This window comes from Ranitomeya variabilis, chromosome 2, assembly GCF_051348905.1.
Source record: "Ranitomeya variabilis isolate aRanVar5 chromosome 2, aRanVar5.hap1, whole genome shotgun sequence".
Classification (NCBI taxonomy): Eukaryota; Metazoa; Chordata; class Amphibia; order Anura; family Dendrobatidae; genus Ranitomeya; species Ranitomeya variabilis.
The window spans coordinates 168,700,161-168,726,907 of record NC_135233.1 but is presented as its reverse complement, the minus strand read 5'-3'; the positions used below and the strand labels follow the sequence as shown (position 1 = coordinate 168,726,907).

At 49.3% G+C, this 26,747-nt stretch overlaps 1 protein-coding gene across 2 annotated transcripts in view; it reads right to left on the bottom strand.

Moving 5' to 3' along the window:
• Positions 1-20,101, bottom strand: part of DESI2 (desumoylating isopeptidase 2) — a 65,602-nt gene extending 45,501 nt beyond the window's left edge. Inside the window, exons 1-2 of one of the 2 annotated variants that reach the window (XM_077283155.1) lie at positions 20,061-20,101; positions 19,653-19,958 (exon numbers count right to left, since the gene is read on the bottom strand). In XM_077283155.1, coding sequence (XP_077139270.1) covers positions 19,653-19,691 — 39 coding nt within the window. In that variant the 5' untranslated portion in view covers positions 19,692-19,958; positions 20,061-20,101. The other variant, XM_077283154.1, reaches the window with a different exon arrangement.
• Positions 20,102-26,747: the final 6,646 nt, after the last annotated feature.

Below are 26,747 nucleotides of genomic sequence, written 5' to 3'. Positions count from 1 at the left end.
GTGTCCAAATATCTCCTATATGAGCTCCCCATCCTATCGGGCTGCCATCGGTTGTGACCCTGTTGTCTGGTACTATTCCCCAATGTACCCCTTTTGACAAATGTCCCATATTTAGCCACCATTTCAGACTGTAAAGAGTGGCGGTGGATAGTCTGAGTCTTCCGTTCAGGCGACCTTGAAGACTTCTTTCCGCATCTAAGATCTGAGTTTGCAACACCCGAGTGTGGAATTGAGCCCACTGAACGACCCCAGAAGGGACACTGCGTCTCTCAAGGTCAGATCTGGATATTTTCTTACAGTCCTGACTTTGTGCATAATCCTCTGCTTTTTCTCTTCTGGAAGGAGACATAACTGATCCTCTGAATTTAGTAGAATACCGATGAAAGTCTGACTCGTTGATGGCTCTAGTTTTGATTTCTTTAGGTTGACCAGCCAACCCAGGTCCTGCAGAGATGATATTATACAGTTTAGGCGAATCTTACACTGGAAAAATGAATTTCCCACTACCAGGAAGTCATCCAAGTAGGGTATAACTAATGTATCTTGTTCTCTGATATAGGCCATTACTTCCACAATGATCTTAGTTAACACCCTCGGTCCCATAGACAATCCAAATGGCATTGCCATAAATTGAAAGTGTCTGACCTGATTGTTCAAGAGCACCGCCATTCTGAGGATCCGCTGGTGATCCTTGTGAATGGGCAGATGGTAGTACGCATCTTTTAGATCCAGGACTGTCATATAACACCTGGGAAAAAGAAGTTTAGTCGCTGATTCAATGGATTCCATTTTAAAGGGCCACTGTCACCCCCTCCGGCCGTTATAAACTAAAAGAGCCACCTTGTGCAGCAGTAATGCTGCAGTCTAACAAGGTGTCTCTTAGTTTTTGATTAAGTTATTACCTCAATAAAGCATTTTAAAAATTGGCCACACATACCAGATATTGTACCAGGAGGCGGTCCGAATCGTCCTCTATCAATCTTCCAACTGCCGTCACTCTTCTCTTCAGGGCCGATGGTACCCGCCCCCTCAGCGCTGTTGCTTCTTAAATCCGGCGCCTCACAAATCTGAGACAGGGAGTTCAGTAATTTGTCTCTAGGCACCTTAGATGTCAGCTGCTCCTCCAGCTGGGTTACCCAGACCATAACTGATCTGGCAGTGCAAGTACTAGAGATTGCAGGTTTGAATGCTCCCGACGACGACTCCCAAACCTTTTTCAGAAAAATATCCGCTTTTCTATCTGACGGATCCTTTAGAAGACCTACATCCTCTAGTGGTAAAGTACCTGACTTAGATGTAGAAGCCACGTTTGCGTCCACTTTAGGGACCTCCACCCACTCAGCTAAATCCTTATCACCAAAAGGGATATCTTCTCTTTGCAGATGACGGCAAAACACCAAGGTTACTTACCGGTAGCCGGTTTTTCCGGAGCCCATGACAGCACACCTGAGAGAGAGAGAGAGGGATCCGCCCAGTCAGGACAGGAAACCTACTGAAATAAAAGGGCGGTACCTCTCCCTCGCTTCAGTTGGTTTTCAGAGCATGAGAGGCCCCCTTGGTTAGTACATGGTAATCCAACACCACATCATAATTATAACAAAACACACCCAGCTAAAAAGTGCACACCAAAGGGTGAAAAAAGAAGGGAGGGAATATACAGGTGCTGTCATGGGCTCCGGAAAAACCGGCTACCGGTAAGTAACCTTGGTGTTTTCCCGTCTCCCATGACAGCACACCTGAGAGATTTTTGGAGAAAGAACCACCTTAGGGAGGGACCACCGATTGTAGCACCCTTCTACCAAAGGTAAGGTCAGTCGAGGAGGATAGATCTAGCCGGTAGTGTCTAAAGAAGGTAGACGGAGAGGACCAGGTAACGGCCTTACAAATTTGATCTATCTATACCTCTGCTTTTTCTGCCCAGGAAGTAGCCACAGCTCTGGTGGAGTGAGCCTTGATGCCATTGAAGCATAGGATAAGGAAATAGCCTCCCTAATCCACCTGGCAATAGTACCCTTGGATACCCCATATCCCTTTCTACTACCCTGGAAGGCTACAAATAGGGATTGATCCTTCCTCCACTGACTAGTCAAGGATATGTAATGCAAAATAGTTCTCCTTACATCCAGTGTATGAAACTTCGCCTCCCCTGGGTTCTTAGGATTATTACAAAAAGAGGGTAACACAATCTCTTGACTTCTATGGAATTTAAGTACAACTTTCGGAAGGTATGCCGGATCTGGTCTGAGTACTACTCTGTCATCAAAAATTTGCGTGTAAGGAGGGGAGACAGACAGGGCCTGCAAGTCACTCACTCTACGGGCTGATGTTAATGCTACCAGAAGCACCGTTTTAAGAGTGAGTATCTTTATCGATGATTCCTGCAAGGGTTCAAATGGACCTTTGGTTAGGGCATCTAACACCAGATTTAAATCCCACGGGGGAACTCTCTGAATTACCACTGGTCTAGACCTACTACAGGATTTAATAAAGCGGGACACCCACCTATTGGAGGCAAGATTGCAATTATATAAGGCTCCTTATGCCGACACCTGAACCTTAAGTGTATTAGTTGCCAACCCCAGTTGTAAACCCGCTTGTAAAAATTCTAAAATAGTACCCACAGGAGCCTCATCCCCCAAAGGTTGCCCTGAAAAATCCAGAAACTTTTTCCATGTTCTACCATAAATTCTCGATGTTACTGGTTTTCTACTTTTTAACAAGGTGGAGACTAGCCCTGGTAAAAACCCCCGCCTACTCAGTAATGCCCTCTCAAATTCCAGGCTGCAAGATGGAAGCCCTTCACTTGAAAGTGGCATATTGGGCCCTGGGTAAGCAGGTCCGGAATCTCTGGTAGAATCCATGGAATGGTTATAGACATTTGTCTCAGGAGGGAGAACCAAGGTCTTTTCCCCACCATTTTAGGGAATCTGATACCTCCAATGAAAGACGTAGCTTCCCCTCTAAATGCCCTTTTAACCATTTTTGTGCAGACAGGACTTCCCACTGCAACAGTCTTAGATAGAACGGAGCCCATCTTACTGCGGGTATACAGGACGTCAGAGAACCCAACAAGGACATTGCCTTCCTCAATGTCATTACAGGGTGTTGAATTGCTGCCTCTACAAGATTTTGAATTTTGACCAGCTTGTTTTCTGGTTCTGCAATCTCTCCGGCGTTCGTTCCATGGGCGCCGCCATCTTAGATCCGGCGCGCCGGTCTGACGTCACGCAGGCACGCCCATTCCCAGCGTACCTTGCGCGCAACGTCAGCCGCGCACCCGGAAGTCGCCCAGCGAGGGGGAGACAGTGGCGTGGCAGACACAGAACGGCCCCAAGAGTCCGGACTGTGCTGGACCGACGCCCGCACGTGCACAAGAGCCCCACGGGATCTGCGAACGGCGCTACCGTCTCCTGAAGGCCGACATACAGGCGCCCCTTGCCTGTGCTTCCAGTGCTGGGACAGGAGCGGGCAAGTGGATCTTCTATCAAAACCGCCGTGATTCAGCACAAGGGTTTCCATCAGGACAGGAAACCCAACTGAAGCGAGGGAGAGGTACCGCCCTTTTATTTCAGTAGGTTTCCTGTCCTGACTGGGCGGATCCCTCTCTCTCTCTCTCAGGTGTGCTGTCATGGGAGACGGGAAAAAACCTTTGTCCTGCTTATCCCATTCACGCTTAATAAGGTCCTTAACTGTGTATACTACCGGAAATGACCTACGATTCTTCTGACACAAGCCCGCAAACATTATATCCTGAGTGGATCTTGGCTCCTTGTTCTCCGCAACCCCCATGGTTGTGCGAACCACCTTAACCAATACATCCATATTATCCAACGAAAAACCATGGCCTTCCCTCTTCATCCTAGGAGGATGGTGATGAGGAGCCTGAACATTCGCCCTCCTGTAAAGACGGGCTAGATCCAGGTGATAAGTCCCTCATAGACCTCTCATGGCGACTGCCTTTAAGGGAATAATTTATTTCTTCCCTGATGACCGCCCTGAGGTCTGATGAACGAAGGGGAGCCGCTTCCTCTAAGGTCTATAAACCCGAAAAAAGGGGAAGTACAAACCAACTATTTAAAATATAAAATATTTTATTAATGCATGTTAAAAGACAAAAAATGATGGAATGTGTACGATACTTAAATACAAAGGGACAAGGCAAAGTAAGCCAAAACAATCCAAAAGTTAATCATATACAAATCCGAGGACCGGGTTGTACCTTATGTATGCTAAATATACCAGCAGATGTCAGTAGACCTCACATAAACATATTATATTAGTTATACCTATGCCAAGGTTGAAAATAGTTGTATAGTGGTAAAGTATGCCACAACAATTAAGCTATACCACAAGGAGGTGTAAATATATCCTCCATTATAATGGATACGTATCCTATATCACTGCATGTGCAGATTTAGGAGTCATATAGACCTGGTGCAAAGACAAACAAAGGGAGGCATAGGAACCACTAGTGAGGCAAAGCATAAATACCTGCTAGTATAAGGATTGTGATGGGCAGGAAAACCCCGACGCGCGTTTCGCAACGTAGCTTCTTCCTGGGGGCTGTGGTAATGTGGGGAGCATAGTACGGACCTTATATGTGCGGCGGTTGTCATGGCGCTGGCGTCCATCGTGCTCAGAGCAGGAAGCGGTAGGTCCGGCGTCCCACGTCACCAAGTCCCGCCCCCCTCCGAGGCGTCAGAGAGGTGGGGAACGAGGAGACGCGGAGGGACACGTTACCACGGCAACCCGCAATGGCCGAAGGGCGCAAGCGCACCACGCTGCAACTAAGGATATATCAGAAAAGTGATGAACTTAATGATAGAACATAAACTAAAGACAATGGGAACATGACATGTGGCAAATAGATGTTTAGGCGGTAGTAAGGACTGAAAACATTAAATAAAAATGAAAATACAAACAGGAGAACAATTAACTACATGATACATTGCTGTGCAAACTTAGCAGCAAAAGAGTGCCATAATGACAGTAAGTATGCATAATAAATAGATAAATAGATACATACATATTTGATAAATTACTAGAATCAATAAATACAAAAAATTTTACAGGAAAAACACAGTGATGTATACAAGTAAAAATCAATTTACCAGAGTGCCAAGAATAACACATACAAAATAAGGACTGGAGAGTAAAGACAAACCAGTCAAACATATGTGAAACATGAGAACATAAAAATTAAAGACGATGCAGTCCATAAAGTGCGTTCAGTGAAGTCTGGACGAGGCATCACGTGCAGGAAAGGGAAAAAGGTAAGTAGCAGCATCCGGTCACATCTTAATCACATGTCATGAGTACAATATGCTATAAAAGAAAAGACAACAAACAATGTTAGCCACACAAATAGGATATAAAACAACAAGTTAAAAATTGATGCGCCACATGCGTAAGTATGCATGCACACATACAATAGATTAAAATAAACAAGTTAAAAAATGAAGCACTACGTAATTACTCAAATAGTATCATATTCAAAGGAAAGGAGCGAAGCTCATAACCTCATTTAGGCCTCCTGGTTGAAGTGACCCTATCCTTGAGATCCACTTGGTCTCAAGTTGAGCCAGTCTGGTTTTGAAATTTCCACCTCTAGAATCTTTCAGTATCCTGTCGATGCCAATTACCCTCAATACACTGGGATCACAGTTGTGGGTAGACTTAAAATGCCGTGGTATTGGCTTTAACAGAGTCAGATCAGTCACCCCACACGCTTTAGTTATGTCCAGGACGTGTTCCCTAGTCCTGATTCTCAGTTGTCTGGAAGTCATGCCTATATAAATGAGATGACATGGGCAAGTGGCATAATAGACTACACAGTCTGTAGCACATGTGATGTTATGGGTGATCCGGAAGATCTTACCCTGTGTATCCCTGAATTCCATGGCCCTGTCCATATTCCTACAGGCCAGACATTTCTTACAGGGGAAGAAGCCCCAGTTAGGTCCACGAGAGTTAAAAATATTGCGTGCAGTGGTGCCCCTATATTGGCTATGAACCAGCAAATCCTTCAGGTTCCGTGATCTCCTGTATGTGATCATTGGTGTTGCAGGGATATTCTTTGCCAGGACAGGGTCACTCATGATAATAGGCCAAAACTTGGCAAGCGCCTGTCTCATGGGTTTCCATTTATCGTTGTAATCAGAGATGAATCTCACCACTGGTCATGGGAGCGTACGATCTTCCTTACTGATACCATCCCTTTGATTGAGAAGGTGTGTACCTGGGTACGTTTTATAGATGACATTTTTGTCATCTGGCAGGGCTCAGAGGCTGATTTAACTTCCTTTATTCAATTGCTGAACAACAATACACTAAATATAAAATTGACTTACAAATACAGTCAAACGTGTATTGACTTTTTGGATACTAAAATTTTCAAGGGTGAAGATGGATTTCTACACACTGAAATATTCAGAAAGGAGACCTCTGTGAACTCAGTATTACACGCCCACTCATCACATCCAAGACCTTTGAAGGATAGTATTCCGTATGGGCAGTTCCTGAGATACAGGAGGATTTGTTCTACTGAGACTTCATTTGAAACTCAGTCTCTGGAACTGGCCCAACGTTTTTCTCAGAGGGGATACTCGAATCGAACTATCCATCAGGGCTGGTCTAAAGCTAGGAAGAAGTCAAGATGTGAATTATTAAAACGGAAACCAAAAAGTCCGACGAATGGGCCACCAGTGGTGAGATTCATCTCTGATTACAACGATAAATGGAAACCCATGAGACAGGCGCTTGCCAAGTTTTGGCCTATTATCATGAGTGACCCTGTCCTGGCAAAGAATATCCCTGCAACACCAATGATCACATACAGGAGATCACGGAACCTGAAGGATTTGCTGGTTCATAGCCAATATAGGGGCACCACTGCACGCAATATTTTTAACTCTCGTGGACCTAACTGGGGCTTCTTCCCCTGTAAGAAATGTCTGGCCTGTAGGAATATGGACAGGGCCATGGAATTCAGGGATACACAGGGTAAGATCTTCCGGATCACCCATAACATCACATGTGCTACAGACTGTGTAGTCTATTATGCCACTTGCCCATGTCATCTCATTTATATAGGCATGACTTCCAGACAACTGAGAATCAGGACTAGGGAACACGTCCTGGACATAACTAAAGCGTGTGGGGTGACTGATCTGACTCTGTTAAAGCCAATACCACTGCATTTTAAGTCTACCCACAACTGTGATCCCAGTGTATTGAGGGTAATTGGCATCGACAGGATACTGAAAGATTCTAGAGGTGGAAATTTCAAAACCAGACTGGCTCAACTTGAGACCAAGTGGATCTCAAGGATAGGGTCACTTCAACCAGGAGGCCTAAATGAGGTTATGAGCTTCGCTCCTTTCCTTTGAATATGATACTATTTGAGTAATTACGTAGTGCTTCATTTTTTAACTTGTTTATTTTAATCTATTGTATGTGTGCATGCATACTTACGCATGTGGCGCATCAATTTTTAACTTGTTGTTTTATATCCTATTTGTGTGGCTAACATTGTTTGTTGTCTTTTCTTTTATAGCATATTGTACTCATGACATGTGATTAAGATGTGACCGGATGCTGCTACTTACCTTTTTCCCTTTCCTGCACGTGATGCCTCGTCCAGACTTCACTGAACGCACTTTATGGACTGCATCGTCTTTAATTTTTATGTTCTCATGTTTCACATATGTTTGACTGGTTTGTCTTTACTCTCCAGTCCTTATTTTGTATGTTTTATTCTTGGCACTCTGGTAAATTGATTTTTACTTGTATACATCACTGTGTTTTTCCTGTAAAATTTTTTGTATTTATTGATTCTAGTAATTTATCAAATATGTATGTATCTATTTATCTATTTATTATGCATACTTACTGTCATTATGGCACTCTTTTGCTGCTAAGTTTGCACAGCAATGTATCATGTAGTTAATTGTTCTCCTGTTTGTATTTTCATTTTTATTTAATGTTTTCAGTCCTTACTACCGCCTATACATCTATTTGCCACATGTCATGTTCCCATTGTCTTTAGTTTATGTTCTATCATTAAGTTCATCACTTTTCTGATATATCCTTAGTTGCAGCGTGGTGCGCTTGCGCCCTTCGGCCATTGCGGGTTGCCGTGGTAACGTGTCCCTCCACGTCTCCTCGTTCCCCACCTCTGACGCCTCGGAGGGGGGCGGGACTTGGTGACGTGGGACGCCGGACCTACCGCTTCCTGCTCTGAGCACGATGGACGCCAGCGCCATGACAACCGCCGCACATATAAGGTCCGTACTATGCTCCCCACATTACCACAGCCCCCAGGAAGAAGCTACGTTGCGAAACGCGCGTCGGGGTTTTCCTGCCCATCACAATCCTTATACTAGCAGGTATTTATGCTTTGCCTCACTAGTGGTTCCTATGCCTCCCTTTGTTTGTCTTTGCACCAGGTCTATATGACTCCTAAATCTGCACATGCAGTGATATAGGATACGTATCCATTATAATGGAGGATATATTTACACCTCCTTGTGGTATAGCTTAATTGTTGTGGCATACTTTACCACTATACAACTATTTTCAACCTTGGCATAGGTATAACTAATATAATATGTTTATGTGAGGTCTACTGACATCTGCTGGTATATTTAGCATACATAAGGTACAACCCGGTCCTCGGATTTGTATATGATTAACTTTTGGATTGTTTTGGCTTACTTTGCCTTGTCCCTTTGTATTTAAGTATCGTACACATTCCATCATTTTTTGTCTTTTAACATGCATTAATAAAATATTTTATATTTTAAATAGTTGGTTTGTACTTCCCCTTTTTTCGGGTTTATATTATCTTTTGGCGGTACACCATATTCATTTGTTGGTCCTTTTATTTGGGTAATTTTTCTAAGGTCTGACAAATACAAGCCTGGCAAAGCCTTTTATTATAGCTATCAGGCAAGGGTACTGTGCATAATGCACACTGCTTATGTTTAGATTTTGATGTCTTTTTGACCTACAAAGCAGCACAAGAAAAAAACGGGCCATATCAGCACTAGGTGTAACTTTAACACTCACCAAAGGCTGACCCCAAAGGTACCGGTTTCGGAGGAGGTAAATCCACACGTGACGCTGGGGCGCTCGCACGCTGTTGCCCCCGTACCACACTGCTGCTACTCCTTGAGCGGCTACCGCTCTTGCTGCGCTGTTCAGGCACCTCCACCTGAAGGTGCTCTGCGTCCCCTACTGAGGACATGTTGCCGCACACTCATTCCACAGCCACCGCTGTTTAATAGCTGCAGCCGCGCCTCCTCCACCGGAAGTGTATCAACTACTTCCGGGTCTCCAGCGCTGATGAGACGCCGAGCCGGCGCCACGCTCACGCAACCCAGGGCGGCTCTGCCCGACCCCTGGGACACGGTCTCCACATGGCCAGACGAGGAGAGGTCTGCAAGCAGGACACCCCCCGACGCTGCTTCCAGCATCCCAGTCTCTGTCGTTCCCGCAGACACTGCAAAGAGGCTCATGGAGCTGGGTAAAAGCTTCGTGCTTCAGCACCTGTCTGTTCCCATCTAGGACAGGAACCCAAACTGGAGTGGTGAGGGGGACCGACCCTTTAAATCCTGTAGGTTCCTGTCCAAGATGGTGGGCGGATCCCCTCTCTCGTAGGGTGCCGTCGTGGCGATAGGAAAATGCGACGTCTCAGTGGTACTATCTTTGCGCCTGTACGTGCACATATCCCACAGACAGCAGCCGTCATCCTCTTGGGACCACTGCAGTCTTGCACATACTGTCCTTTCATCACCCATTGTACACATCACCCCCTAAGGCCGGCGTCACACTCAGCGTATGTAAATACGGTCCGTTTTTTTTCTTCCAGATGCGCCTTTTCTGGGGTGGCTGGGGGCAGATGTTTGTAGCCAGGGGGGCCAATAACCATGGACCCTCTCTAGGCTATTAATATCTGCCCTCAGTCACTGGCTTTACCGCTCTGGCGGAGAAAATTGCGCGGGAGCCCACGCCAATTTTTTCAGCCATTTAAATCTTTATTTTACAAGCTACAGCGCCCAAATTTTGCACACACTACTAACATTAGTAGTGTGGAATATGCAAAAAGAAAAAAAAGGGATATGAGATGGTTTACTGTATGTAAACCATGTCTCATATCATGTCGGGTTTGTGAAGGAGAAATGAAAAGCCGGCAATTGAATTACCGGCTTTTCTATAGAACACCGCTGCGTATTTCTCGCAAGTCACACTGCTGGTCCGTGTGGAATCCGTATTTTTCTCGCCCCATAGACTTTCATTGGCGATTTTTTTGCGCATTACGGTGACAAACGCAGCCTGCTGCGATTTTGTACGGCCGTAGAAGACCGTATAATATGGATCAGTAAAATACGGCTGATAGGAGCTGGGCCATAGAGAATCATTGGGCCGTGTGTTATGCATATTTTACGAGTGTATTTTCTGCGCTCATACGTCCGTAAAACTCGCCAGTGTGACGCCAGCCTAAAACAGACCTTTTCTATTATACATAGGTGCACATATGAGATCAATATATTCCGGACCCCATTCCTATATGGTTTTCCCATTATGATGCATATTTATGGCATATTACTGAATTGGACCGCGATTTTGCTTCAACTACAAACAGCACACATTGTCTGAAAAATTGCTGTCACGCAACACAAGTCACCATGTAGTCTAAAGGTACCTTCACACGAAGCGACGCTGCAGCGATAGCGACAACGATGTCGATCGCTGCAGCGTCGCTGTTTGGTCGCTGGAGAGCTGTCACACAGACCGCTCTCCAGCGATCAACTATGCCGAGGCCCCCGGGTAACCAGGGTAAACATCGGGTAACTAAGCGCAGGGCCGCGCTTAGTAACCCGATGTTTACCCTGGTTACCAGCGTAAAATCTAAAAAAACCAAACAGCACATACTTACATTCACGTCCCCCTGCGTCCACTTCCTGACTGACTGAGCGCCGTACAGTGAGAGCAGAGCGGTGACGTCACCGCTGTGCTGCTTTCACTTTCACTTTGCGGCGCTGAGTCAGAGGAGGAAGCAGACTGCAGGGGACGCAATGTGAGTATGTGCTGTTTGTTTTTTTTACATTTTACGCTAGTAACCAGGGTAAACATCGGGTAACTAAGCGCGGCCCTGCGCTTAGTAACCCGATGTTTACCCTGGTTACCAGTGTAAAATATCGCTGGTATCGTTGCTTTTGCTTTCAAACACAACGATACACAGCGATCGGACGACCAAATAAAGTTCTGGACTTTATTCAGCGACCAGCGACATCACAGCAGGATCCTGATCGCTGCTGCGTGTCAAACGAAACGATATCGCTAGCGAGAACGCTGCAACGTCACGGATTGCTAGCGATATCGTTATAATGTCGTTTCGTGTGAAGGTACCTTTAGTTTAAGGTCACGGTCACAGGTTTAGCATCTGTCAGCCAAAATCAGGAGTGGAACAATCAGAGGATAAGTGTAATAGGAACACGTCACCACTTCTGGATTTATCACCCACTCCTGTTACACTGAAGGAAAAAATAAAAAAATAAATAAATCACATAATACTGAACGTGTAAAAGTGTTACAAACTCTTCAGAGAGTTTTTTTAAGAACACCTCAAGATTTATACCTAGAAAACTTTTTTTGTTACATGGTTATACTGTCCGAATTATATGCACGAATAAAATCATACACCCTAAAGTATTTACTACAAACACTTTGGGTTGGGTTTCTTGAGTACATCAGGATTGTATAAATGGGAAATGTTTTTTTTTTTTTTTAACCTGACCATACAAAAATCCAGTCTCTCATCCCAGAGAATCAGGGCAGTTATGCTGAGGACACTCAGATCCGTGTGTCAGCTCAGTGTGATCTGATATCATTGACTGATCATTACTAGTGATAATAGCAGCAAGCAAAACAGAGACATTGTATTCAAACAACAATCCCGGTCAGTGTGATTGGTGGACTCCAGAAATACGACAGAAATGAGTTTGGGAAGGACTAAATCCTCCAATGTCTGCAATCAATGTTGTAATGGAATTCCTGCCCAAGCCTTTGCACTGGCTCTCAGCAGCATAATAACTACATAGGGAGACACTGCACATTCTCTTTTGTTCTCTGGGTTTCTTGTAAAGAGGCGACTCTTGGAATCAGACAACTTACAAAATGCAATCACTTTACTGAAAGCCAAACCTAGCAGACAGATCTATCAGCCATCCACAGCATCAGCACTTTAGCTTCTGTCTGTTCATTCATAACGACAGTGACCACAACAAACAAAAGGGGACGCCAGAAGTCACAACCAGAGTCTCCATCCTATATAGTGTCCTGTCTAGAAAATATTCTAATAAGTAAAATAGGACACGTAGTTGGAAACATGATACATTGTAAACAATAAAGACCAAGGGCTGATAATACAATGAACCATATTATTAGAACAATAGATACAATACACCCTCCCCCATAGCTTCCATGTAATACATGGGGGAGGGGGGGGGGGGGGGGAACTAATGCAGTGCGGCATATATGGAGAACCACCAATGTCAGTGTACATAGATATATAGACTCACAGCAGGTTCAGGGTGAGATGTGCCCCGGGTACTCACCATATCACACACACACAGCAGGTTCAGGGTGAGATGTGCCCCGGGTACTCATCATATCACACACACAGCAGGTGCAGGGCGAGATGTGCCCCGGGTACTCATCATATCACACACACAGCAGGTGCAGGGCGAGATGTGCCCCGGGTACTCACCATATAACACACACAGCAGGTGCAGGGCGAGATATGCCCCGGGTACTCACCATATCACACACACACAGCAGGTGCAGGGTGACATGTGCCCCGGGTACTCACCATATCACACACACACACACACACAGCAGGTGCAGGGTGAGATGTGCCCCGGGTACTCACCATATCACACACACAGCAGGTGCAGGGTGAGATGTGCCCGGGTACTCACCATATCATTTATACACACACAGCAGGTGCAGGGTGGGATGTACCCCGGGTACTCACCATATCACACACACACACACACAGCAGGTGCAGGGTGAGATGTGCCCGGGTACTCACCATATCATTTATACACACACAGCAGGTGCAGGGTGGGATGTACCCCGGGTACTCACCATATCACACACACACAGCAGGTGCAGGGTGAGATGTGCCCCGGGTACTCACCATATCACACACACACAGCAGGTGCAGGGTGGGATGTACCCCGGGTACTCACCATATCACACACACAGCAGGTGCAGGGCGAGATATGCCCCGGGTACTCACCATATCACACACACAGCAGGTGCAGGGTGGGATGTGCCCCGGGTACTCACCATATCACACACACAGCAGGTTCACTGTGAGATGTGCCCCGGGTACTCACCATATCACACACACACACACACACACACACACACAGCAGGTGCAGGGCGAGATGTGCCCCGGGTACTCACCATATCACACACATAGCAGGTGCAGGGCGGGATGTGCCCCGGGTACTCACCATATCACACACGCAGCAGGTGAAGGGTGGGATGTGCCCCGGGTACTCACCATATCACACACAGCAGGTGCAGGGTGGGATGTGCCCCGGGTACTCACCATGTCTCACACACACACACACAGCAGGTTCAGGGTGAGATGTGCCCCGGGTACTCACCATATCACACACACAGCAGGTGCAGGGCGAGATGTGCCCCGGGTACTCACCATATTACACACAGCAGGTGCAGGGTGGGATGTGCCCTGGGTACTCACCATATCACACACACATAGCAGGTGCAGGGTGAGATGTGCCCCGGGTACTCACCATATCACACACACAGCAGGTGCAGGGCGAGATGTGCCCCGGGTACTCACCATATCACACACGCAGCAGGTGAAGGGTGGGATGTGCCCCGGGTACTCACCATATCACACACAGCAGGTGCAGGGTGGGATGTGCCCCGGGTACTCACCATGTCTCACACACACACACACACAGCAGGTTCAGGGTGAGATGTGCCCCGGGTACTCACCATATCACACACACAGCAGGTGCAGGGCGAGATGTGCCCCGGGTACTCACCATATCACACACAGCAGGTGCAGGGTGGGATGTGCCCCGGGTACTCACCATATCACACACACATAGCAGGTGCAGGGTGAGATGTGCCCCGGGTACTCACCATATCACACACACATAGCAGGTGCAGGGTGAGATGTGCCCCGGGTACTCACCATATCACACACACATAGCAGGTGCAGGATGAGATGTGCCCCGGGTACTCACCATAACACACACACACACACACAGCAGGTGCAGGGCAGGATGTGCCCCGAATACTCACCATATCACACACACAGCAGGTGCAGGGTGAGATGTGCCCCGGGTACTCACCATATCACACACACATAGCAGGTGCAGGGCGGGATGTGCCCCGGGTACTCACCATATCTCACACACATAGCAGGTGCAGGGTGAGATGTGCCCCGGGTACTCACCATATCACACACACATAGCAGGTGCAGGGCGGGATGTGCCCCGGGTACTCACCATATCACACACACATAGCAGGTGCAGGGCGGGATGTGCCCCGGGTACTCACCATATCTCACACACATAGCAGGTGCAGGGCGGGATGTGCCCCGGGTACTCACCATATCTCACACACATAGCAGGTGCAGGGCGGGATGTGCCCCGGGTACTCACCATATCTCACACACATAGCAGGTGCAGGGCGGGATGTGCCCCGGGTACTCACCATATCTCACACACATAGCAGGTGCAGGGCGGGATGTGCCCCGGGTACTCACCATATCTCACACACATAGCACGTGCAGGATGAGATGTGCCCCGGGTACTCACCATATCACACACACATAGCAGGTGCAGGATGAGATGTGCCCCGGGTACTCACCATATCACACACATAGCAGGTGCAGGGGGAGATGTGCCCCGGGTACTCACCATATCACACACACACACACACACACACAGCAGGTGCAGGGTGAGATGTGCCCCGGGTACTCACCATATCACACACATAGCAGGTGCAGGGGGAGATGTGCCCCGGGTACTCATCATATCACACACACATAGCAGGTGCAGGATGAGATGTGCCCGGGTACTCACCATATCACACACACACACAGCAGGTGCAGGGTGAGATGTGCCCGGGTACTCACCATATCATTTATACACACACAGCAGGTGCAGGGTGGGATGTACCCCGGGTACTCACCATATCACACACACACACAGCAGGTGCAGGGTGAGATGTGCCCGGGTACTCACCATATCACACACACACACAGCAGGTGCAGGGTGGGATGTACCCCGGGTACTCACCATATCACACACACAGCAGGTGCAGGGTGAGATGTGCCCCGGGTACTCACCATATCACACACACACAGCAGGTGCAGGGTGAGATGTGCCCGGGTACTCACCATATCACACACACATAGCAGGTGCAGGGTGGGATGTGCCCGGGTACTCACCATATCACACACACATAGCAGGTGCAGGGTGGGATGTGCCCGGGTACTCACCATATCACACACACAGCAGGTGCAGGGCGGGATGTGCCCCGGGTACTCACCATATCTCACACACATAGCAGGTGCAGGGTGAGATGTGCCCCGGGTACTCACCATATCACACACACATAGCAGGTGCAGGGCGGGATGTGCCCCGGGTACTCACCATATCACACACACATAGCAGGTGCAGGGCGGGATGTGCCCCGGGTACTCACCATATCTCACACACATAGCAGGTGCAGGGCGGGATGTGCCCCGGGTACTCACCATATCTCACACACATAGCAGGTGCAGGGCGGGATGTGCCCCGGGTACTCACCATATCACACACACACATAGCACGTGCAGGATGAGATGTGCCCCGGGTACTCACCATATCACACACACATAGCAGGTGCAGGATGAGATGTGCCCCGGGTACTCACCATATCACACACATAGCAGGTGCAGGGGGAGATGTGCCCCGGGTACTCACCATATCACACACACACACACAGCAGGTGCAGGGTGAGATGTGCCCCGGGTACTCACCATATCACACACATAGCAGGTGCAGGGGGAGATGTGCCCCGGGTACTCATCATATCACACACACATAGCAGGTGCAGGATGAGATGTGCCCGGGTACTCACCATATCATTTATACACACACAGCAGGTGCAGGGTGGGATGTACCCCGGGTACTCACCATATCACACACACACACAGCAGGTGCAGGGTGAGATGTGCCCGGGTACTCACCATATCATTTATACACACACAGCAGGTGCAGGGTGGGATGTACCCCGGGTACTCACCATATCACACACACAGCAGGTGCCGGGTGAGATGTGCCCGGGTACTCACCATATCACACACACACAGCAGGTGCAGGGTGAGATGTGCCCCGGGTACTCACCATATCACACACACACAGCAGGTGCAGGGTGGGATGTAGCCCGGGTACTCACCATATCACACACACAGCAGGTGCAGGGCGAGATATGCCCCGGGTACTCACCATATCACACACACAGCAGGTGCAGGGTGGGATGTGCCCCGGGTACTCACCATATCACACACACAGCAGGTTCACTGTGAGATGTGCCCCGGGTACTCACCATATCACACACACACACACACACACACACACACAGCAGGTGCAGGGCGAGATGTGCCCCGGGTACTCACCATATCACACACACAGCAGGTGCAGGGCGAGATGTGCCTCGGGTACTCATCATATCACACACATAGCAGGTGCAGGGTGGGATGTACCCCGGGTACTCACCACATCACACACATAGCAGGTGCAGGGCGGGATGTGCCCCGGGTACTCACCATATCACACACGCAGCAGGTGAAGGGTGGGATGTGCCCCGGGTACTCACCATATCACACACAGCAGGTGCAGGGTGGGATGTGCCCCGGGTACTCACCATGTCTCACACACACACACACACAGCAGGTTCAGGGTGAGATGTGCCCCGGGTACTCACCATATCACACACACAGCAGGTGCAGGGCGAGATGTGCCCCGGGTACTCACCATATCACACACAGCAGGTGCAGGGTGGGATGTGCCCCGGGTACTCACCATATCACACACACATATAGCAGGTGCAGGGTGAGATGTGCCCCGGGTACTCACCATATCACACACACATAGCAGGTGCAGGGTGAGATGTGCCCCGGGTACTCACCATATCACACACACATAGCAGGTGCAGGATGAGATGTGCCCCGGGTACTCACCATAACACACACACACACACACACAGCAGGTGCAGGGCAGGATGTGCCCCGGGTACTCACCATATCACACACACAGCAGGTGCAGGGTGAGATGTGCCCCGGGTACTCACCATATCACACACACATAGCAGGTGCAGGGCGGGATGTGCCCCGGGTACTCACCATATCTCACACACATAGCAGGTGCAGGGCGGGATGTGCCCCGGGTACTCACCATATCTCACACACATAGCAGGTGCAGGGCGGGATGTGCCCCGGGTACTCACCATATCACACACACATAGCAGGTGCAGGGCGGGATGTGCCCCGGGTACTCACCATATCACACACACATAGCAGGTGCAGGGCGGGATGTGCCCCGGGTACTCACCATATCTCACACACATAGCAGGTGCAGGGCGGGATGTGCCCCGGGTACTCACCATATCTCACACACATAGCAGGTGCAGGGCGGGATGTGCCCCGGGTACTCACCATATCTCACACACATAGCAGGTGCAGGGCGGGATGTGCCCCGGGTACTCACCATATCTCACACACATAGCAGGTGCAGGGCGGGATGTGCCCCGGGTACTCACCATATCACACACACACATAGCACGTGCAGGATGAGATGTGCCCCGGGTACTCACCATATCACACACACATAGCAGGTGCAGGATGAGATGTGCCCCGGGTACTCACCATATCACACACATAGCAGGTGCAGGGGGAGATGTGCCCCGGGTACTCACCATATCACACACACACACACACAGCAGGTGCAGGGTGAGATGTGCCCCGGGTACTCACCATATCACACACATAGCAGGTGCAGGGGGAGATGTGCCCCGGGTACTCATCATATCACACACACATAGCAGGTGCAGGATGAGATGTGCCCGGGTACTCACCATATCACACACACACACAGCAGGTGCAGGGTGAGATGTGCCCGGGTACTCACCATATCATTTATACACACACAGCAGGTGCAGGGTGGGATGTACCCCGGGTACTCACCATATCACACACACACACAGCAGGTGCAGGGTGAGATGTGCCCGGGTACTCACCATATCACACACACACACAGCAGGTGCAGGGTGGGATGTACCCCGGGTACTCACCATATCACACACACAGCAGGTGCAGGGTGAGATGTGCCCCGGGTACTCACCATATCACACACACACACAGCAGGTGCAGGGTGAGATGTGCCCGGGTACTCACCATATCACACACACATAGCAGGTGCAGGGTGGGATGTGCCCGGGTACTCACCATATCACACACACATAGCAGGTGCAGGGTGGGATGTGCCCGGGTACTCACCATATCACACACACAGCAGGTGCAGGGCGGGATGTGCCCGGGTACTCACCATATCACACACACATAGCAGGTGCAGGGTGGGATGTGCCCGGGTACTCACCATATCACACACACATAGCAGGTGCAGGGTGGGATGTGCCCGGGTACTCACCATATCACACACACAGCAGGTGCAGGGCGGGATGTGCCCGGGTACTCACCATATCACACACACATAGCAGGTGCAGGGTGGGATGTGCCCGGGTACTCACCATATCACACACACATAGCAGGTGCAGGGTGGGATGTGCCCGGGTACTCACCATATCACACACACATAGCAGGTGCAGGGTGGGATGTGCCCGGGTACTCACCATATCACACACACAGCAGGTGCAGGGCGGGATGTGCCCGGGTACTCACCATATCACACACACATAGCAGGTGCAGGGTGGGATGTGCCCGGGTACTCACCATATCACACACACATAGCAGGTGCAGGGTGGGATGTGCCCGGGTACTCACCATATCACACACACAGCAGGTGCAGGGCGGGATGTGCCCGGGTACTCACCATATCACACACACATAGCAGGTGCAGGGTGGGATGTGCCCGGGTACTCACCATATCACACACACATAGCAGGTGCAGGGTGGGATGTGCCCGGGTACTCACCATATCACACACACATAGCAGGTGCAGGGTGGGATGTGCCCGGGTACTCACCATATCACACACACAGCAGGTGCAGGGCGGGATGTGCCCGGGTACTCACCATATCACACACAGCAGGTGCAGGGTGAGATGTGCCCCGGGTACTCACCATATCACACACACAGCAGGTGCAGGGCGGGATGTGCCCGGGTACTCACCATATCACACACACATAGCAGGTGCAGGGTGGGATGTGCCCGGGTACTCACCATATCACACATAGCAGGTGCAGGGCGGGATGTGCCCCGGGTACTCACCATATCATTTATACACACATACATGATGAGGTGAAGGCTGGGACAAGCCCCGATTACCCACCGTATCTCACGCTCGGTGCAGCCTGGGAGGAGCCCCGGTACTCACCATATCATACACATTCAGTATCACCGGCTGGTTGGCCATCTCTCTCCTCTTACACGCCGGGTCTCAGCCTCTTCCCACCGCACACTCTACCTCCTCCGGAGCGGCCCCCTCTTCTAGTGCGGCTCCGCCGGTTACAGCGAGGTTGGGACTACTAAACGGGTCATGACCGGACAGAAGTCACAGAGGAGTGGAGGAGCCCGGACAGCACTGGCGGAAGCGGCACTACGGTAGCACTCCAGGCAGCTGAGCAGTGTCCGCCGCATCCTCTTCCGATACAGCACTGCCGCTCCCGTTATAGAAACATGACTGCGATTAAACAATGATACGTCAAAGTAGTTCCGGCGCAGCTGCTGCCTCTCCTTCCGCCGCTTAGGAGATCACTATTGCTACCAAGTGGTGGCCACTTACGGAAGCCGAGGAGGTACCTTCCAGTGGAAGTCAGCGTATCCGAGGCTGACCCGGGAACGAGAGTGACGTCACAAAGTGGGCGGGCTCTACAGTGGCTGCTGCTCCCCAGCCCGGTCTGTGATTCACACTAGCACGGGCACTGTGATTGTTGCTGCTGCAGTGGCGCACGTAGAAGCTCAGAAATGGCGCATAGTGTACCGTCTGCCAGCTCCGCTCTCCTATTTTTCTTGGTGCAAACATCATTCTGTTTGCAAATCTCCCAAGTTAAACATGGTTAGAATGGACAGTGTGGCTGCAAAATGTCAGGCCACGCCTTTAACCACACCCCTAGCCACACCCTTTTACCATTTTAGGCCAAGTGCACACGTTGCGGATTTCCTGCTCATCCGCAGCGCTGTTTACCGCGCAGAAACGCTGCAGATCCGCAAGTGATGAATGTAAATCAATGGACAAAAAAAATGCTGTGCTAATGGTGCGGAAAACTCCGCACTGAAAACGCTGGGGGTTAAAAGCAGGAGCATGTCATTAAGGCTATGTGCACACGTAGGGAGGGTCCTCTGCGGGTTCTCCCACAGCGGATTTGATAAATCTGCAGGGCAAAACCGCTGCGGTTATCCCTGCAGATTTATTGCGGTTTGTCTTGCGGTTTCCGCTGCGGGTTTACTCCTGCACTTGTTTTACTATTGATGCTGCAAAGATCTAATGTTAAAAATAATTAAAAAAATTGTTATACTCACCCTCCGACGTCCCGATCTCCTCGGTGCTGCACGCGGCAGTCCGGTTCCAAAGATGCTGTGCAAGAAGGACCTTCGTGACGTCATGGTCATGTGACCGCAACGTCATCGCAGGTCCTGCTCGCACAGCAACCCTGAGACCGGACGGCCGCGTGAAGCGCTGAGAGGCGGGAGGACTTCAGGGGCCATCAGAAGGTGAGTATATCATTATTTTTTATTTTAATTATTTTTTTTACACAAATATGGTTCCCAGGGCCTGGAGGAGAGTCTCCTCTCGTCCACCCCGGGTACCATCTGCACATTATCCGCTTACTTCCCGCATCGTGGGCATAGCCCCATGCGGGAAGTAAGCAAATCAATGCATTCCTATGTGTGCAGAATCGCCGCGATTCCGCACAAAGAAGTGACATGCTGCCAATTGTAAACCGCTGCGTTCCCGCGCGTTTTTTTCCGCAGCATGTGCACAGCGTTTTCGGTTTCCCATAGGTTTACATTGAACTGTAAACTCATGTGAAACTGCTGCGGATCCGCACCTGCAGAAACGCTGCGGATCCGCAGCAAAATCAGCAGCGTGTGCACATACCCTAAGACTATGTGCACACGTTGCGGATTAGCCTTAGGAATTTCTGCTGCGGATTCTGCATGTCTTGGCAGAAAACGCAGCTGCGGATTTGTCACGTTTTTTGTGCGGATCCGCAGCGTTTTTTTGTGCATTCTGCTGCGTTTTTTTGTGTGGATTTGCTGGGTTTTTTACCCCTGCGGTTTTCTATAATGGAATGGGTACAAAAACGCTGCAGATTCGCAAAAAATAAGTGACATGCTACTTCTTTTAAACCACAGCGTTTCCGCAGCGGATTTTCCGCACCATTAGCACAGCTTTTATTTTCTCATTGATTTACATTGTACTGTAAATCAATTGCGGATCTGCAGGGTTTCTGCACCCATTGACTTGCATTGAGTCGGGCACATCCGCAGCAAAACCATAGATCTAAAAAAGATGATCTGCGGTTTTGCTGGGAGAAATGCTGCAGATCAGGAGGGGGGAAGAGTGTATGGGCGGAGTGTGGGCGGAGAATGTGTGTGGGCGGAGACTGTGTGTGTGGGGAAGATGTCTGTGTGCGGCGATCGCGAGGGTCTTTGGGGCTGCTGGGGGTCTGCGCTGGGCTGTGGGGGTCTGCGGCGGGCTGTGGGGGGGGTCTGTGCCGAGCTGTGGGGGGTCTGCGGCGGGCTGTGGGGGGTCTGCTGCGGGCTGTGGTGGGTCTGCGGCGGGCTGTGGGGGGTCTGTGCCGGGCTGTGGGGGGTCTGCGGCGGGCTGTGGGGGTCTGTGCCGGGCTGTGGGGGGTCTGTGCCGGGCTGTGGGGGGGTCTGCGCCGGGCTGTGGGGGGTCTGCGCCGGGCTGTGGGGGGTCTGTGCCGGGCTGTGGGGGGTCTGCGGCGGGCTGTGGGGGGTCTGTGCCAGGCTGTGGGGGGGGGGGTCTGTGCCGGGCTGTGGGGGGTCTGCTGCGGCGGTTTGTGGGGGGTCTGTGCCGGGCTGTGGGGGGTCTGCGGCGGGCTGTGGGGGGTCTGCGCCGGGCTGTGGGGTGTCTGCGCTGGGCTGTGGGGGGGCTGTGGGGGGGTCTGTGCCGGGCTGTGGGGGGGAACTGTGTCGGGCTGTGGGGGGTTTATGCCGGGCTGTGGGGGGTCTGCGTTGGGCTGTCGGGGGTCTGTGCCGGGCTGTGGGGGGTCCTTGGGGGTGTGTGCGCGTGCAGGCATCGTCCGATGGGACTACAAGTCCCATCGGGGTATGCCTGCTACAGTGACAGTGATTGACACATTAGCCAATGATGGGACAGTAGTAGTCCCATCATCCGGCCAATGTGTTGAATGTAAAAAAAAAACAAAAAACACGAACATACAACAGAACATACAACATATGACAGTACATAACACATACAACATATGACAGTACATACAGCATATAACATATGACAGTACATACAACATATGACAGTACATACAACATATGACAGTACATACAACATATGACAGAACATACAACATATGACAGTACATACAACATATGACAGTACATACAACATACAACATATAACATATGACAGAACATACAACATATGACAGAACATACAACATATAACAGAACATACAACATACATACATATAGACATACAATACATACAGTACATTCATACATTACATACAATACATACATGCAGACATACAGTACATATAACATAGAGTACATACTCACCATCACTTGTCACTTTGTTCCCCGAAGCCAGTGTCACCTGTAAAAAATATTAAAATAACAAACAAACACTATACTCCCTATTTCTCCCTCCCGCAGAAATCCACGAGTGTCCCACGACGATCTCCCGTGGAGAGCAGCAGCATCAGCTGATGTGATCGCACTCTAGGAGTTCCAGGAATACAATGAGGGGAAGAAGATATCCTTCCGCACTGTATTCCTCCGCCACTGTAAAAAATAGTCCCTAGTCTCACTTTTGGCACTGCTGTGTGAGAAAGTTCCCACGCAGCTTTTGCCCTAAAGTGAGACCAGTGAACTAAGGTAACCTCTCAGTGATGCACTGCAGGAGCCATTGTCTCCTGTCAGTGTGTCACTGAAGGTTCTATAGAGCAGTGACATCACCCGATGTCACTGTTCTATAGGGGAGATCGTCATGGGACACTCGTTATTAATTGGACTACGGCAGACAGGGAGTATACGGTTTATTATTTTACGTTTTTTGCAGGCGCTGAAGTACGGTAAGTATGGTTAAATTAAGAATAATGAAATACTTTTTTCTGGCTGTGTATTTTTTTTTAACCCTTTCACTACTCTAGGATTAATAATGGATAGGCGTCTTATATCCCACCACTACACGGGAGTGGGAAGAGAGGGGCTAAGTGCCAGAATTGGCACATCTTACAGATGCGCAATTTCTGGGGCGGCTGCGGACTGGTATTTGTAGCCGGGGGGGGGGGCTAATATCCATGGCCCCTCTCTAGGCTATGAAGCTATGAATATCAGCCCACAGCTGTCTGCGTAGCCTTTCTGGCTATAAAATATAGGGGGACCCCACGTCATTTTTTTGGGGGGGTCCCCCTATTTTAATAGTAAAGGTTACACAGACAGCTGCGTGTTGATATTCATAGCCTGGAAAGGGGCCATGGGCATTAACCCCTTCCCAGGCTACAAATATTGGCCCCCGGCCATCGGCTTTCCCCCTCTGGTGCAGAAAATTGCGCGGGAGCCCACGCCAATTTTTTTCCCGTTTTTTTCTTTATGTTCATTAATCAACAACGGCCTATCTGTTATGATCTGGTGACCTTGGAGCCGCATGAAACTTTCTCTGGAGACGGTGGAACCTGTACTGACCGCAATCCTGAACTAACACCGCAACTAGAAGTAGCCGTGGGGTGTGCCTAACACTCCCTAGACACCTCGACACAGCCGGAGGACTAAATACCCCTATAGATGGAAATGGGAATGCTATCTTGCCTCAGAGCAGACCCCCAAAGGATAGGCAGCCCCCACAAATAATGACTGTGAGTAGGAGAAGAATAGACACACGCAGGTAGAAAACAGGATTTAGCAGAAGAGGCCACTCTAGCTAAATAGGAAAGGATAGGACAGATAACTAGGCGGTCAGTATTAAAACCCTTCCAAAAATATCCACAGCAGATAATACAAAAAGTTCCACAATCTAACTAAAGACATGGAATGTATATCTGCCACTCCAGAGAATCCAACAAGACTGAGAAAATACTGACACAATCTAAGCTGGACAAGAAAACACAAAGAATAGCACTGAACTGTGAAGCACACAACATATGTGCCACAGGGAAAAAGAACCAGACACTTATCTTTGCTGATTTGGCAGAAAGGCAGGAGGAACCAGGCAGAGGTCCTACACCTCCCAACAACAATTGACAACTGGCAAGGACTAATGAATCCTGCACGCCTAAATACCCCAGTCAGATCTGCAATCAGCAGATACACCTGACCAGGGCTGCAACTCAGGGGCAACTGCATTACCACCTACAACCACCGGAGGGAGCCCAAAAGCTGAATTCACAACACCTATCTATGATTATATCTACAGATATATCTATAGACTAGATGGTGGCCCTATTCTAACACATTGGGTATTCTAGAATATGTATGTATGTATGTAAATAGCAGCCACATAGTATATAGCACAGCCCACGTAACACAGACAGCCACATAGTATATAGCACAGCCACGTAGTATATAACACAGCCACGTAGTATGTAACAGCCCACGTAATATATAGCAGCCACGTAGTATATAACCCAGCCACATAGTATATAGCACAGCCACGTAGTATATAACACAGCCACGTACTATATAACACAGCCCACGTAATATATAGCAGCCACGTAGTATATAACACATCCATGTAGTATATAGGAGCCACGTAGTATATAGCACAGCCACGTAGTATATAGCATAGCCATGTAGTATATAACACATCCACACAGTATATAACACAGCCACGTAGTTTATAGCAGCCACTGTTATGATCCCAGTGTCTGGGGATCACAGGAAATACTAGCTAAGTAACTAAACATAGACACGAGCTCTAGGGAGATGGTAACTGGACTGACCGCAAAACCTGATCCTATCCAAACACACTAAAGGTAGCCGGTGAACGTGCCTAAAATCCTGGACGTCTCGACGCAGCCTGAGAAACTGACTACCCCTAAAGAGAAAGCAAGACCTCACTTGCCTCAAGAGAAATAACCCCAAAGATATAGGAAGCCCCCAACAAATAATAACGGTGAGGTAAGGAGAAAAGACACACGTAGGAATGAAAACAGATTCAGCAAATGAGGCCCGCTAATACTAGATAGCAGAAGACAGGTAGCGAACTGTGCGGTCAGCAAAAAACCCTACCAAAATATCCACGCTGAGAATTCAAGGACCCCCACACCAACTAACGGTGTGGGGGGAGAAACTCAGCCCCCTAGAGCTACCAGCAAGCTGGGAAATCACATATTAGCAAGCTGGACAAGAAACAGAACACTGATGATCAAAAAATGAACAAAACGGAAACTTAGCTTCTCTTGAAGAGACTGGGAGCAAGGTAGTCAGAAGGAACCAGAATAGCACTGAATACATTGACAGCAGGCATAGACTGAGAGTCCAAGTGAGCTTAAATAGAAAACCAGCCCACAGATAACGATACAGCTGATGCCAGTCACAAACCTGCAGAAAGACAGCACTCACACAGTACCACTTGTGACCACAAGAGGGAGCCCAGAAATAGAGTTCACAACAAGCCACGTAGTATATAACACAGCCACGTAGTATATAACACAGCCGCGTACTATATAACACAGCCCACGTAATATATATCAGCCACATAGTATATAACACAGCCATGTAGTATATAGGAGCCACGTAGTATATAGCACTGCCACGTAGTATATAACACAGCCCATGCAGAATATAGCATAGCCCACGCAGTATAAAACACAGCCCATGTAGTATATAACACTGCCCACGTAGTATATAGCACAGCCCACGCAGTGTATAACACAGCCCACGTAGTATATAACACTGCCCACACAGTATATAACACAGCCCACGTAGTATATAACACAGGCACGTAGTATATAACACTGCCCACGCAGTATATAACACTGCCCATGTAGTATTAACACTGCCCACGTAGTATATAACACTGCCCACTTAGTATATAGCACTGCCACGTAGTATATAGCACAGCCACGTATTATATAACACTGCCCACATAGTATATAGCACAGCCCACACAGTATATAACACTGCCCACGTAGTATATAGCACAGCCCATGTAGTGTATAACACAGCCCACGTAGTATATAGCACTGCCCACGCAGTATATAACACAGCCCACGTAGTATATAACACAGGCACGTAGTATATAACACTGCCCACGTAGTATATA